Here is a 13353-nt window from a genome sequence, read left to right as displayed (position 1 = left end):
CATCCTTCCCCAGATGAGCAGGGGCTCTGGGCACTGAAGTCCAGGCCTGCATGCCTGGGAGCCCGAGACAGGCATTGGGGAATGGCAGGCGACTATCCAGTTGGATTAGTTAAGAGGTAGCCTTTTGGGGGAAATACAGAATTTAAAAAGCTAAGTAAATTTTCACCTATCAGATTGATAAGATCCAAAAACTGATTACTCACTCTGTTGACAAAGATGTGGGGGAGTAGATATTCTCCTCCATTGCTGGCGAGAGTACAAATTGTCCCATGATGGGCAGTTTGGCAATAGCTATCAATAGTACAATTACACATATTCTTTGATCCAGCAATTTCCACCTCTCGGAATTTATCCTACAAAAACCTGCACACCTGCAACAAGATGTATGTACAAGGTTATTCCTTCCAGTGTTGTTTGTAATAGCAAAAGATTGATAGTAATCTAAATGCTCACCAATAAGGGAACTGGTTTAATAGATTATGGAGCAGTGGATGTTTGGGTATTGCTAATTGCCGTAGCACACACACCCCATATCTCAGTGGCTTAACACAATAGAAATTTATTTCTCTCCTACGTAAAGTCCACAGGGTGCTCCTGTGCAAGAGGTAACTCTGGGATCCAGAATCCTTTCATCTTATGGCTCTACCCTCTTTCACTGTGAATCTCAAATTTGCTGTGTGCATTCAGCCAACAGAATAGGAAAGGGCATGAAGGTTTGTATGAGAGAGTGTTTATGGACCAGGCCTGGAAGTGGAGATACCACTTTTTCTCACATTCTGTTGGCTAGAACTCAGTCACAAGGCCACATCTAACTGTTGGAAAATAATCTAGCCATATGTTCAGGAACAGATTTGGTGATAAGCTACCTGTCTGTACCATGGTAAAATCAAATGTAGCTGTAAAAAATGGGTAAGGAAGCTCTTTATGTTCTAATATTGTTATACAAAAAAAAGTAAGCTACAGTACTACTTGTGTAAAAAGAGGGGAAAGTATATATTCATGTGCTTTTGTTTTTGGCTGCTGCCTGTGTGGGGATCTGAACCCTTGACCTTGGTGTTACAACACTGCTCAAACCAGCTGAGCCAAGCAGCCAGCCTATATTCGTGTTTACTTGTATATGCATAAACAATCTCTGCAAGGGCACATAAGAAACTGTTACCTGTTTGGGAGTAGGAAGTGGGCAACTATGTGGAAAAGAAATGGGGTAGGTGGGAGACTTCTCTGCACACTTCTGATTTTAGAGGTATATGAATATATTAACCTACTTATTAAAAAAAAGCTGAAGAGGCCATCCAACCGAGTTGCTGATCTGAAGGAACTGAGTGAAGGGAGCAAAGTTAGGTACAAAGCCATGGGATGGAAATTGTGGAGAGCAGAGGAGAGCAAGGCTTCAGAGCAGAGTCTGGGCAGCAAAGCCAGGAGAGGTTTCCCAAGCCTCTTAGCAGACAGCTGCAGTGGCTTTTTATATAACCATGCCCTGAAAGCTTCTGGAGACAACCAGAAATAGATCCTTGCAGAGCAGGTTAGAATGAGCAGACTCACTCTCTCTTCCCCTGAGCTTTGGATAAAAATCGGGACGGACATCCAAAGAGGAAGTGGAACCTAAGTTGGTTCTGCACAGGCAGTCCTTGCTCAAGAGCAAAATAGACGGGCAGCAGGAGGTCCCCCATTCTACTCTCAACTTGGTCCATGTGTTATCTCCTCAGGCCAGTTAATGGAGACAGCTTATTCTTCATATGCTCATAGACTGATGGATCAGTGTGGAATTTGACAGTTTTCTATACAATTACAAAACTAAGGATGAAAAACATGCTTCTCAGAATTCCTGGTTGCAGAAGTCTGTTCAGTCCAAGGGTTGCCAGTAGGCAAGAGGTTCTTACCGTGTGCTTTTGGTGGGCTCACCAACTGTACTGTGCCTTTGGCTTCATTGCTTCACTATTTCTTCCTCTTACCCCCGAGGAACTCCTGTAAAAGCACCCTGAGTTTCTGACGTGGCTAAGTTCTCTGCTTTCCTCAGGGGAGCATCGACATGAGTCGGGTGGCTGTGATGGGACATTCATTTGGAGGGGCCACATCTATTCTGGCATTGGCCAAGGAGACCCAATTTCGGTGAGTTTCCCAGTGATGCTGCCATTAGCTCCACACACCATTCATTCATTCAGCAAGTATTTGTTGTACATTATGTTCTAGGCACTGTTTGTAGGGCTGGGGATCCAGTGGTGAACAAGAAAATAATCTGATTCATGGAATTATGTTGTTGTGGGAGGAGACAGATTAAAGTTAATAGATAAGAAAATCCCCAGCACCCAAGTGCAATGAAGAAAATAAAACAGGATGATACATTAAGAGTGTCTGGAGGCTTCTCAGAGAAAGCGATATAAACCAAGACTGGAAATGTAGAGAAGCCAGCCATGTAAAGATCTAGAAGATCATTCCAACCAGCAGGAACAGCTAGTATACAAGCCCTGAGGAGGAAAGAAGCTTGCTCTGCAGTGGGGACAGAGGAAGCAATTTAAGGTGTGATCAGAGAGATAAGGAAGGGCCTACCTATATCAGGGCCTTTGGATCAAAGTGAGGAAGTTTAAATTTCACTCTTAAGTATCATGGGAAACCATTGAAGGATTTTAAACAGAGAAAAATCAATCTTATTTACATGTTAAAAGGTCCCTCTGGCTACTGTGTGAAGAATGGATTGGAGCAGGACAAGACTGAAAATTCAAGGCTAGTTAGAGGGAGGCTATTTCAGAGTCAAGGTGAGAGGTGATGGATTTGCATTAGGCTTGACTTAGTGGAATGGGGAGAAGTGAATGGAATCAGGATATGTTTCAGAGTGTTCAGGACTTGATGTATGAGATGAAGGAAAGAGAAGAAATCAAGGTTTTTCATGTGTATATCAATCATTTGAGTGGAAGATGATTGTTCCTTATTGAAATGGAGAAGACTTGGCAGAGGTGGGGCCTAAATATGAAGGCCGTACCTTTGTCCTTGGTAACATAGTTTTGCTGTTGGCACCAGGGAAGCTTTTTCTGACCTCCCCTGCCACGTATGCTCTGGGCTCACATAGCACCTCATACAATCAGGGCACTAAGCTGTATTGTTTTGTTGTCTTGTCTGTTCTTTCTCCTCTGCTTGACTGGGAGCTCCTTGAGAGCAAGAACTCTGTCATTTCTTTCTTTTTTTTCTTCTTCTCTGTCATTTATTTCTATATCCAAAGCACAGGGCTAAGCATGTAGTAGGTACTTAATGAATGTTGAATGAATGAATGATTAAATGGATGAAGTGCCATTCTATGTAATTCGAGTCAGGCACCTGAGTGTAGATCCAGGAGAAGGAGGCAATCTGATCCTTGCTCTCAGGGAGTATAAAATCTAGAAGGATCTTTGGTGACAGGTAAAAGTGATCCCTATCCAAGATCCTAACTGAAGGCTGTGGGCCCTGGTATCCCCTTCCTGGCTTTCTGAGCCTTTAGCCCACCAAAGGGAAGAACTCTGCTCCTTCCCCCACCACCCTAACTGTTCTTGCCTGGGTTTCTGCGTGGCAGTTTCAAATGTCTGGTCCTGTTCCAGGTGTGCTGTGGCTCTGGATGCTTGGATGTTTCCTCTGGAACGTGACTTTTACCCCAAGGCCCGAGGTCCTGTGTTTTTTATCAATGCTGAGAAATTCCAGACGGTGGAGAGTGTCAATTTGATGAAGAAGATATGTGCCCAGCATGAACAATCCAGGATCATAACAGTCCTGTGAGTAAACCGAGGGTTATGATCCCAGTCTCCCCCTCAGCTGTGGCTCCCTTAATTTCATCTGGATTTTCCAGAACATCCTACCCGTTAATAGAATACCTGAATACTTCCTGAATTTCAAAACCTTAATTCCTTTAAAACCTCATATCTGCCCCTCTTCTCCACTTAGCTCTACCTACAGTGATGTCTTCAGTAGTTTATATAATGTTAGAACAGGATTTATCTGGTACTTTCTAGAAAAAGGGTATTATAGGATTGTGTGTTAAAGAAGGGGTGTGGTCTGGGTGAGTTCCAGAGATCTCTAGTCTCATTTGGGAATTTTATTGGGTCTTTTGAAAAGTGTGCATATATAGGGCCCAACCGTGGCTCACTCGGGAGAGTGTGGTGCTGGTAACACCAAGGCCACAGGTTCGGATCCCTATATAGGGATGGCTGGTTTGCTCACTTGGGAGAGCGTGGTGCTGACAACACCAAGTTAAGGGTTAAGATCCCTTACCAGTCATCTTTAAAAAAAAAAAAAAGAAAAGTGTGGATATAGTAGACCTTGACACTCACCAGATACATTTTTAGAGACCTTCATGAATACCTAAATTCACAGATATCACTCTAATGTATATTTTCTTTTATAAACCATCAATATTCTGGCCAAGAGAAACCACAAGCTCTTCACTTCCATCACCAGCACTATCAGTTGGTTTTCTTCTGGGAGCCATTTTTCACAGAGAAAATAATTCTTAGTGACTTTAGAAATATACTATGTACAGGAGGTGTTGAGCTGCAGATGCAAGGCTGAAACCTCACTGACTCGCCCTGCCCTGTTCTCAAGCTTAACAGCATACGTGCTTCAGGGATCCCAGTTCCTATTTCAGCAAAACAACAAGTGAGTGCATGCCACGGACCTCAGGAATCACTCAGGTGGTTGAAATGTCAAATCCAGAGCCCTTGGATGCAGGGGTTCTGCTCATAGCTGGTGGCTTCATCCCTGCTCACTTTGACCCAGGCTCTCTTCCATGGAGCTGGCCCCTCCCCTTTCATTTTGATTTCATGGTGGCAGAGGACTGCTGGAACCTTTCCCCAGGCCAGTCAGGTTCAGGATAATTGTGATCTGGAGGGAAGGAAGGCCTCTTGGGAAGGGGTACACAAAGGGGATTTAACTACTGGCAATGTGTTATTTCTTAAACTGAGTACTGGATATTCAAGTATCCAATATACTACTCTATACACATTTTTGTGTCTTAAATACTTGGAATACAATTTTTTTTTTTATACTATATTTTATTCAACCCAATATATTCTAAATATTATCGTTTCAACATGTAATCACATTTTTTTTTTCATTTTTCTCTCATTCTCTTTGTTTTTTTTTTTTTCTTTGTTTTTTTTTTTTAATTTTATTTTGTCGATATACATTGTGGATGATTATTGCTCCCCATCACCAAAACCTCCCTCCCTCTTCCCTCCCCTCCCCCCCAACAATGTCCTTTCGGTTTGCTTGTCGTATCAACTTCAAGTAATTGTGGTTGTTATATCTTCTTCCCCCCCCCGTTTTTTTTTTTTCTGTGTGTGTGTGTGTGTGTGTGTGTGAATTTATATATTAATTTTTAGCTCCCACCAATAAGTGAGAACACGTGGTATTTCTCTTTCTGTGCCTGACTTGTTTCACTTAATATAATTCTCTCAAGGTCCATCCATGTTGTTGCAAATGGCAGTATTTCATTCATTTTTATAGCTGAGTAGTATTCCATTGTGTAGATGTACCACATTTTCCGTATCCACTCATCTGATGATGGACATTTGGGTTGGTTCCAACTCTTGGCTATTGTAAAGAGTGCTGCGATGAACATTGGGGAACAGGTATACCTTCGACTTGATGATTTCCATTCTTCTGGGTATATTCCCAACAGTGGAATAGCTGGGTTGTATGGTAGATCTATCTGCAATTGTTTGAGGAACCTCCATACCATTTTCCATAGAGGGTGCACCATTTTGCAGTCCCACCAACAATGTATGAGAGTTCCTTTTTCTCCGCAACCTCGCCAGCATTTATCGTTCAGGGTCTTTTGGATTTTAGCCATCCTAACTGGGGTTAGATGGTATCTCAGTGTGGTTTTGATTTGCATTTCCCGGATGCTGAGTGATGTTGAGCATTTTTTCATATGTCTGTTGGCCATTTGTATATCTTCCTTAGAGAAATGCCTACTTAGCTCTTTTGCCCATTTTTTAATTGGCTTGCTTGTTTTCTTCTTGTAAAGTTGTTTGAGTTCCTTATATATTCTGGATATTAATCCTTTGTCAGATGTATATTTTGCAAATATTTTCTCCCACTCTGTTGGTTGTCTTTTAACTCTGTTAATTGTTTCTTTTGCTGTGCAGAAGCTTTTTAGTTTGATATAATCCCATTTGTTTATTTTTCCTTTGGTTGCCCGTGCTTTTGGGGTCGTATTCATGAAGTCTGTGCCCAGTCCTATTTCCTGAAGTGTTTCTCCTATGTTTTCTTTAAGAAGTTTTATTGTTTCAGGGTGTATATTTAAATCATTAATCCATTTTGAGTTGATTTTAGTATACGGTGAGAGGTATGGATCTAGTTTCATTCTCCTGCATATGGATATCCAGTTATCCCAGCACCATTTGCTGAAGAGGCAGTGGCAGTCCCTTCCCCAGTGAATAGGCTTGGTGCCTTTGTCAAAGATCAGATGGCAGTAAGTGTGTGGGTTGATTTCTGGATTCTCTATTCTATTCCATTGGTCAGTGTGTCTGTTTTTATACCAGTACCATACTGTTTTGGTTATTATAGCTTTGTAGTATAGCTTAAAGTCAGGTAGTGTTATGCCTCCAGCTTTATTTTTTTTGCTCAGCATTGCTTTGGCAATGCGTGGTCTTTTATTGTTCCATATAAATGTCTGGATAGTTTTTTCCATTTCTGAGAAAAATGTCTTTGGAATTTTGATGGGGATTGCATTGAATTTGTATATCACTTTGGGTAGTATGGACATTTTCACTATGTTGATTCTTCCAATCCAAGAGCATGGGATATCTTTCCATCTTCTTGTATCCTCTCTAATTTCTCTCAGCAGTGGTTGTAGTTCTCATTATAGAGATTTTTCACCTCCTTGGTTAACTCAATTCCTAAGTATTTTATTTTTTTGGAGGTTATTGTAAATGGGCAGGCTTTCTTGATTTCTCGTTCTGCATGTTCACTATTGGAGAAAAGAAATGCTACTGATTTTTGTGTGTTGATTTTGTATCCTGCTACTGTGCTGAAATTATTTATCAATTCCAACAGTTTTTTTGTAGAGGTTTTAGGCTGTTTGATATATAGGATCATGTCATCTGCAAACAGGGACAGTTTGACTTCATCTTTTCCAATCTGGATGCCCTTTATTTCCTTCTCTTCTCTGATTGCTCTGGCTAGTACTTCCAACACTATGTTGAATAGGAGTGGTGAGAGTGGGCATCCTTGTCTAGTTCTTGTTCTTAAAGGAAAAGCTTTCAGCTTTTCCCCATTCAGGATGATATTGGCAGTGGGTTTAGCATATATGGCTTTAATTATGTTGAGATACTTTCCCTCTATACCTAACTTATAGAGGGTCTTTGTCATGAATGAGTGCTGAACTTTATCAAATGCTTTTTCAGCATCTGTAGAGATGATCATATGGTCCTTGTGTTTGAGTTTATTAATATGGTGTATCACATTTATTGATTTGCATATGTTGAACCAACCTTTGGAATACAATTTTTAAGTCAGTTTTTCTGCATGATATCAGACTTTGGCATTTAGATTTTCCCTCCCTCATTGAATTGACTAATAAATTTAGTTATGAATAATTTAGCTCAATATGAACCTAGTGAGGATTTCACCTATGAATTAAATGTATTTAGTATCAAAGGACTTAACATTCTAACCCAGAAACCCCCTTTTACATGCACTCGCCCTCATTTTTCTGATTATTTAAATAAAGGCAAGTAATTCCTTTTCCCTGTTTGCTCTGTGGTACAGTTCCAAAAAGGAGCTAATAATATGTATTGTCGATGTTTGGAAAGTCACCAGGTGAAAGTCATGGAATAATAGATTACAACATAATAATAACAGGTGCTGCAGCCCTGGCCTCCTTGCCCCTATCCCCGATCCAGCCTGTTGAACCTTTTCCCTGTACCACCTGGCACACCTGGGTTCAAATCCTGACTCTACATGTGTAGCCTTGGGCAGATCATTTCTCTCCTTGAATTCTGTCAAAGGGGAAAATACTTCCCTTACAAGGTTGCTGTGAAAATTAAGTATGGTAATGCATGGAAGCTCCTTGCATATGGTAGGTGCTTAATAAATATTTGTATGCCCTAGCCTCCAGACCCTTACCCAGTTGTTTTTCTTTTCCCGTAGTGGTTCTGTTCATCGCAGTCAAACTGACTTTGCTTTTGTAACTGGCAACTTGATTGGTAAATTCTTCTCCTCTCACGCCCGCGGGAACCTGGACCCCTATGAAGGTCAGAAGCTTATGGTGCGGGCCATGTTGGCCTTCCTGCAGAAGCACCTTGGTAAGGAGAGAACTGGGGCTCATGGAGCAGCTGTAGGGTCCCTTAGATTTCCCAGCAGCACAGTGGTTTGTACTGACATGCCTGGGATCCAAGACATTTATGGCAAATGGAAAACCTGAGTGAAGGAGTGAGTTATATAGAATTATAGAACAGGGCTGGCTGGTTAGCTCATTTGGTAGAGCATGGTGCTAGTAACACCAGGGTCAAGGGTTTGGATTCCTGTACTGGCCAGTTGCCTCCCTGCCCCTTTCCGCCCCCCCCCCCAATAGAATTGTTAGAATTATAGAAAAAACACTTAACTGAAAGTTTGGAGATCATTATTCTGTCTCCTACTAGGCAGATGACCTTGGCCGAGTCATTTCATCTCTCTGAGCCTTGGCTTCCTCATTGTAAATGGAACATCACCTCTCTCTACTCCACCCCCTCTATCCTAATCCAAACTCATTATCACTTACCTTATCTGTATTGTGGGGGAGGTTATGATGAGAATTGGGCTAAATTTATGGAAGTGCTTTAAAGAAACTATGGAATGTCATACATCACAGACCAGCTAAACGGCAAGGAGGTCGTTGGTTTAGCCTCCACCCAGAGAAGGCATCCTCTTGTGTCTTCCCTGCCATACCGTCAAGGCCTCTTCACCACTGGAAACTTGAATGGCACTTCCTTCATGGTAACCACATGCAGCTGCTGTCTCAACCCACTCATCCTCTCCTCTGCTCTCCTGAGAGACTATTTCACACCTTCTCCTTTCTCCGCAAACCTCTGACACCTCTTCCCTTATCCTGTCCCTCAGCCGATTAACTGCCTCCCGCTTCCCTGACAGAGCAGGTGCAGCCAGCGCTGCCTCACACCCCCAGCGCCACCTCTGCCCACCTCTCTGCAGAGTCTCAGTCCACCTTCTGCATCCTGGACTTCCCTCCCCAGTTGCCCAACCAAGGCCCACCCCTCCACTTGCATACCAGATTCCATCCCCTCTTGTCTGTTTGAGATGATTGTGCCAGCAATTTTTTTCCTCTTTACTTTATTTATTTATTTATTTGTTTGTTTGTTTGTTTATTTTAAAAAGATGACCGGTAAGGGGATCTGAACCCGTGGCCTTGGTGTTGTCAGCACCACACTCTCCCGAGTGAGCCACGAGCCAGCCCTCCCTCTTTACTTTAGATCATCAATTCTTTCCTCTCTACTGATTCATTTCATGCTGAAGTTTCCCTTAAGAAAATCTCTCTCTTGTCCTCAGTATCCCCTACATTTCTCTGTTCCTCATAGCAGCAGAACTCCCCCAAAAATGTCTGTCTTCACTTTTCTAATTCATCTCTTCCCATTCCCTCTTAAACCCACTCCAGGTGGGCTTTTGCCTTGCAGTGCTCCATCAACACTGCTATTGTTCATGTCCCCAGGGACCTTCATCATGCCAAATCCAGTTGCCAGTTCTTGTTCCTCATCTTCCTGGAACTCCCAGAAGCTTCTGACAGTTGACGCTGCCCTCCTAGGAAACACCATCTTTACTTCTGAGACACCACAATAGATTTTCTCCTATCTTGATGTCTGTTTCTCTTTGGCCTGTTTTGCTACTTCCAGGGCTCAGGGCTTGGACCTCTTTTCTTGGCTTTAAATGCCACCTCTAAATTTCCAGTCTTGGGCCGGCCCATGACTCACTTGGGAGAGTGTGGTGCTGATAACACCAAGGCCACAGGTTTGGATCCCTATATAGGGATGGCTGGTTAGCTCACTGGGTGAGCGTGGTGCTGACAGCACCAAGTCAAGGTTTAAGATCCCGTTATCGGTCATCTTTAAAAAAATAAAATAAAAAATAAATAAATTTCTAGTCTTTATCTCCAGTTTCATCTCTCCCATGAAAAGCAGATTTATAGAACCCACTTCTACCCACTCAACATCTCTACTTGGACATCAACATCTCTACATAGACATAGCAAACAAAACCCAATTTCAACTGCAGACTTTCCCTTAGTTAATAGTAGCTCCATCCTTCTAGTTACTCAGATTAAAGTCTTTATCCTTGTCTCTTCTCGCACGTCCTATCCAGTCCCTCAAAATGTCCTATAGGCTCTACCTTCGAAATACATATGGAATCTAATCTCTGGTCACCAGCCCCTTGGCTACCATCCTGTCCAAATTGCCTCTCACCTAAATTACTGCAGTAGTTTCCTAACTGGTCTCCCAACTACCAGTTTTGCCCCTGAACATGTGTTTCTTAATACAGCAGCCAGAGTGATCCTTTTAGGATATAAGTCAGATCTTGTCACTCTTATGCTCAGAATTCTCCAGTGGCTCCCAGTTTCTCTGAGTCAAAGCCAGAGTCCATTGTCCTGCTGGGCCTATGTGAGGTGGCCTTCCAGTCCCCCTGCCTCTCTCCCTTGGCTTCCTTTACTCTTGCTACATGAGCCTCCAACACTCCAGGCACACTCCTGCTTTGGGGCCTTTGCACTGCTGCTCCCTCTGCCCGGAACATTCCTTTCAGATAGTCTTGTGGCTCACTCCCACCTCCTTCAAGTCTTTGTTGAAATCTCACCTTCTCAGGCCCACCCTGACCACTCTAACACACCGCACCCTCCCTTCCTCCCCTCATCCCCACCACCTGCCACCACCACCACTTCCCTTATCTCGCTTTGTGTAGTTTTCCCATAGCACTTACCCTCTTTTCACATCCTATATAACTTAGTATGTTTATTGTTTGTCTCTTCCCACTGGATTATGAGCTCTATGAGGACAGGGATTTCTGTCTGTTTTGCTCATAAGATGTATTTTTAGCACCAAGAGCAGAGTGTGGCCCATAGTGGGTGTGCTTAATATTTTTTGAGTTAATGAATGTGTAGCACTTAGGTATTGGGGACTTATTCCATGCCAGGTTCTTGGCAGGGCACTGGAGATCCACAGATGAATGAAGAGTGGTCCCTGCCTTCTGTCCCAGGTTTAGTTTTTCTTGAACAAGGACACCATTGCCTGCTCAGCTCTGTCCTACTCCCTTGGCACAAGGGCTTGGATCCTTTCTGACTGTTCTTGCCATATGGTTAGACCCATCTGCCTTGATCTTGAGTTATAACTGGTGCTATGCTGCTTCATGACATTGCTTCTCTCTTCTCTGAGGTGACACTGGATTTGAATCCACTGGTGAGATACCAGGGACCTCTTCTTGCTTAGCAGCCTCCTTGAGCCTGGAAGTAGACTTTTCATTTTCTCTTCCTTTGTGACCTGGGTTTGAATTCTGTCTCTACCACATACCAGCTGTAATGGCCTTGGGCAAATCATATAGCTCCCCTGAGCCTCAGTTTTCTCAACTATAAAAGAAGGCTAATAATAGTACTTGGCTCATACAGATATTGTGAAAATTAAATGAAACAATACACGTAAAGCATCTAGCACAATCCCTAGAATGAATTGTCCTTCAATAAATGTTACCCTCTGTTGTTATTATCATTATTCCATTGTCAGAGATTAAATAAGTCATTTGTAAAGCACATTTGTAAAGGCACTGAATACACAGCAGTTATCATTACACCATCACAACCACCATAACCAGTGCTCTTGGTATCCCAGGTGCTCCCCTCTCTAGGATGACCCATTAAATCCATGCTGGCTACTCTTTGACTTACCCTTACAGTGATTTGCCTAACCTTCGTATTTTTTTTCCCATTCAGACCTGAAAGAGGACTATGATCAATGGAACAGCTTCATTGAAGGCATTGGACCATCACTCACCCCAGGGGCCCCACACCATCTGTCCAGCCTGTAGGCACAAGTGGCGATTTGTAAAGGTCACTTAAGCTGAATTTCCATTTGGGGGCTGTCCAGGGGCCCCCATAACCTCCTATCAGGAAGTGGTCAACATGACTCTTTTTCATAGATTCAGAGGATGTAATCACACTGCTGATTGGATAGCTGGGTACTTTGATCTTGCACTTGTTGATTTTAAACTCACGTTGGAACTTGGATCACTTACTGATTGGCAAACCGACTCTCTGGGCCCTGATCCCTAATGGTGTGGGGAACAAACAGTGGGGTGGGGCTGGGGGAGAGCCAGGCCCTAAGCTGAGCACTGTAGGCCCAGACACGAAGACTCAGCCCAGCGGGTCTACTTCCTCGCCTTGGGCCAGTGTTGTTTCTGCAGTAGAAGAGGTAAAGCCAAAGGATGGAGTGAAAATCCTGACTTCAGGGCCTCGAGCCCAACCTGAGTCTATGTCTTCCTGCCTTTTAACCTTCTTCTTCTCCAGGGCAACTTGGTGGAGTGTGAGCACTTTAGGCAACTTTCAAGGATATGTACCATCAACAGATTTTCCGTTTTTTTCAAGTCTTTCCATTGCATGAAACATAGTACTGGGCACTTAGTGCTAAGTTATACTTGTGAGACCATAGTGGGGTAGACAGCACTGTTTCATGGTATAGGGAGAGAAGCTCAGGTACAAAGGGGTACCTCAGAAGCTCTGGTTATCTTTGGGGTTTTGCTAAAAATGTATCTTGACAGGAAACAGTGCAAGTAAGTTGAAATGAGGAAGATAGAATAGCGATTTCAAATAGCCATTTGCACAGGCCCTTGCCACAAGAGGAAGTACTTTGGTTAGTTAAAATTCAGGAGGCCACTCCTAGAGAGGTCTAGAAACACTTTGGTCTTGCCTCTTACCTCAAATATCATGAACTGCCAACTTGCTCAAAATCACGGTGCTTTAGTTGTCTGTTTTCTGGCTCTGAGGCCCTCGCCCCAAATTTAAGTCAAGATGCAGACCGAATTTTCATTCTGTTCCATTTATAATATGAATGGTATTAATACTCATGTTTGCCTAACGACATGTTGGAATAGTGTCTCTATTTAATCTGCATTAAAGCAAGATGGGGAGCCATCTGGAACTGACTTTTCCTTCTGTCTTTCTTTGTTTGCTCACCCTTGGGCGCATGTGCAAAAAAAATTTTAAAGGAAAGGCAGTCTTCCTAGGGATCTAATTAAAAGCTGTTTAGGAACGTCAACCTGAAATTCCCCTCTCTGCTACTCAAGACTTTTCACCTCAGTCCAACTAGGCAAGAGCAAAGGGAAATGTGTCTCTACACAGTAGGTCCAGTGTCAGGGTCAGCA

General features: G+C 43.0%; 1 protein-coding gene across 3 annotated transcripts in view; it reads left to right on the top strand.

Moving 5' to 3' along the window:
• Positions 1 to 13149, top strand: part of PAFAH2 (platelet activating factor acetylhydrolase 2) — a 31641-nt gene extending 18492 nt beyond the window's left edge. For all 3 annotated transcript variants that reach the window (XM_063105416.1, XM_063105417.1, XM_063105415.1), the window contains 4 exons: positions 2018 to 2109; positions 3567 to 3737; positions 8116 to 8270; positions 11927 to 13149. In XM_063105416.1, the coding sequence (XP_062961486.1) occupies positions 2018 to 2109; positions 3567 to 3737; positions 8116 to 8270; positions 11927 to 12021 (513 nt within the window). In that variant the 3' untranslated portion in view covers positions 12022 to 13149. The remainder of the gene's footprint in view (positions 1 to 2017; positions 2110 to 3566; positions 3738 to 8115; positions 8271 to 11926) is intronic.
• The last annotated feature ends 204 nt before the right edge of the window (positions 13150 to 13353 follow it).

The sequence above is a fragment of the Cynocephalus volans genome, chromosome 8 (assembly GCF_027409185.1).
Source record: "Cynocephalus volans isolate mCynVol1 chromosome 8, mCynVol1.pri, whole genome shotgun sequence".
NCBI classification, from domain to species: Eukaryota; Metazoa; Chordata; class Mammalia; order Dermoptera; family Cynocephalidae; genus Cynocephalus; species Cynocephalus volans.
This window is presented reverse-complemented; position numbering and strand designations above follow the sequence as displayed.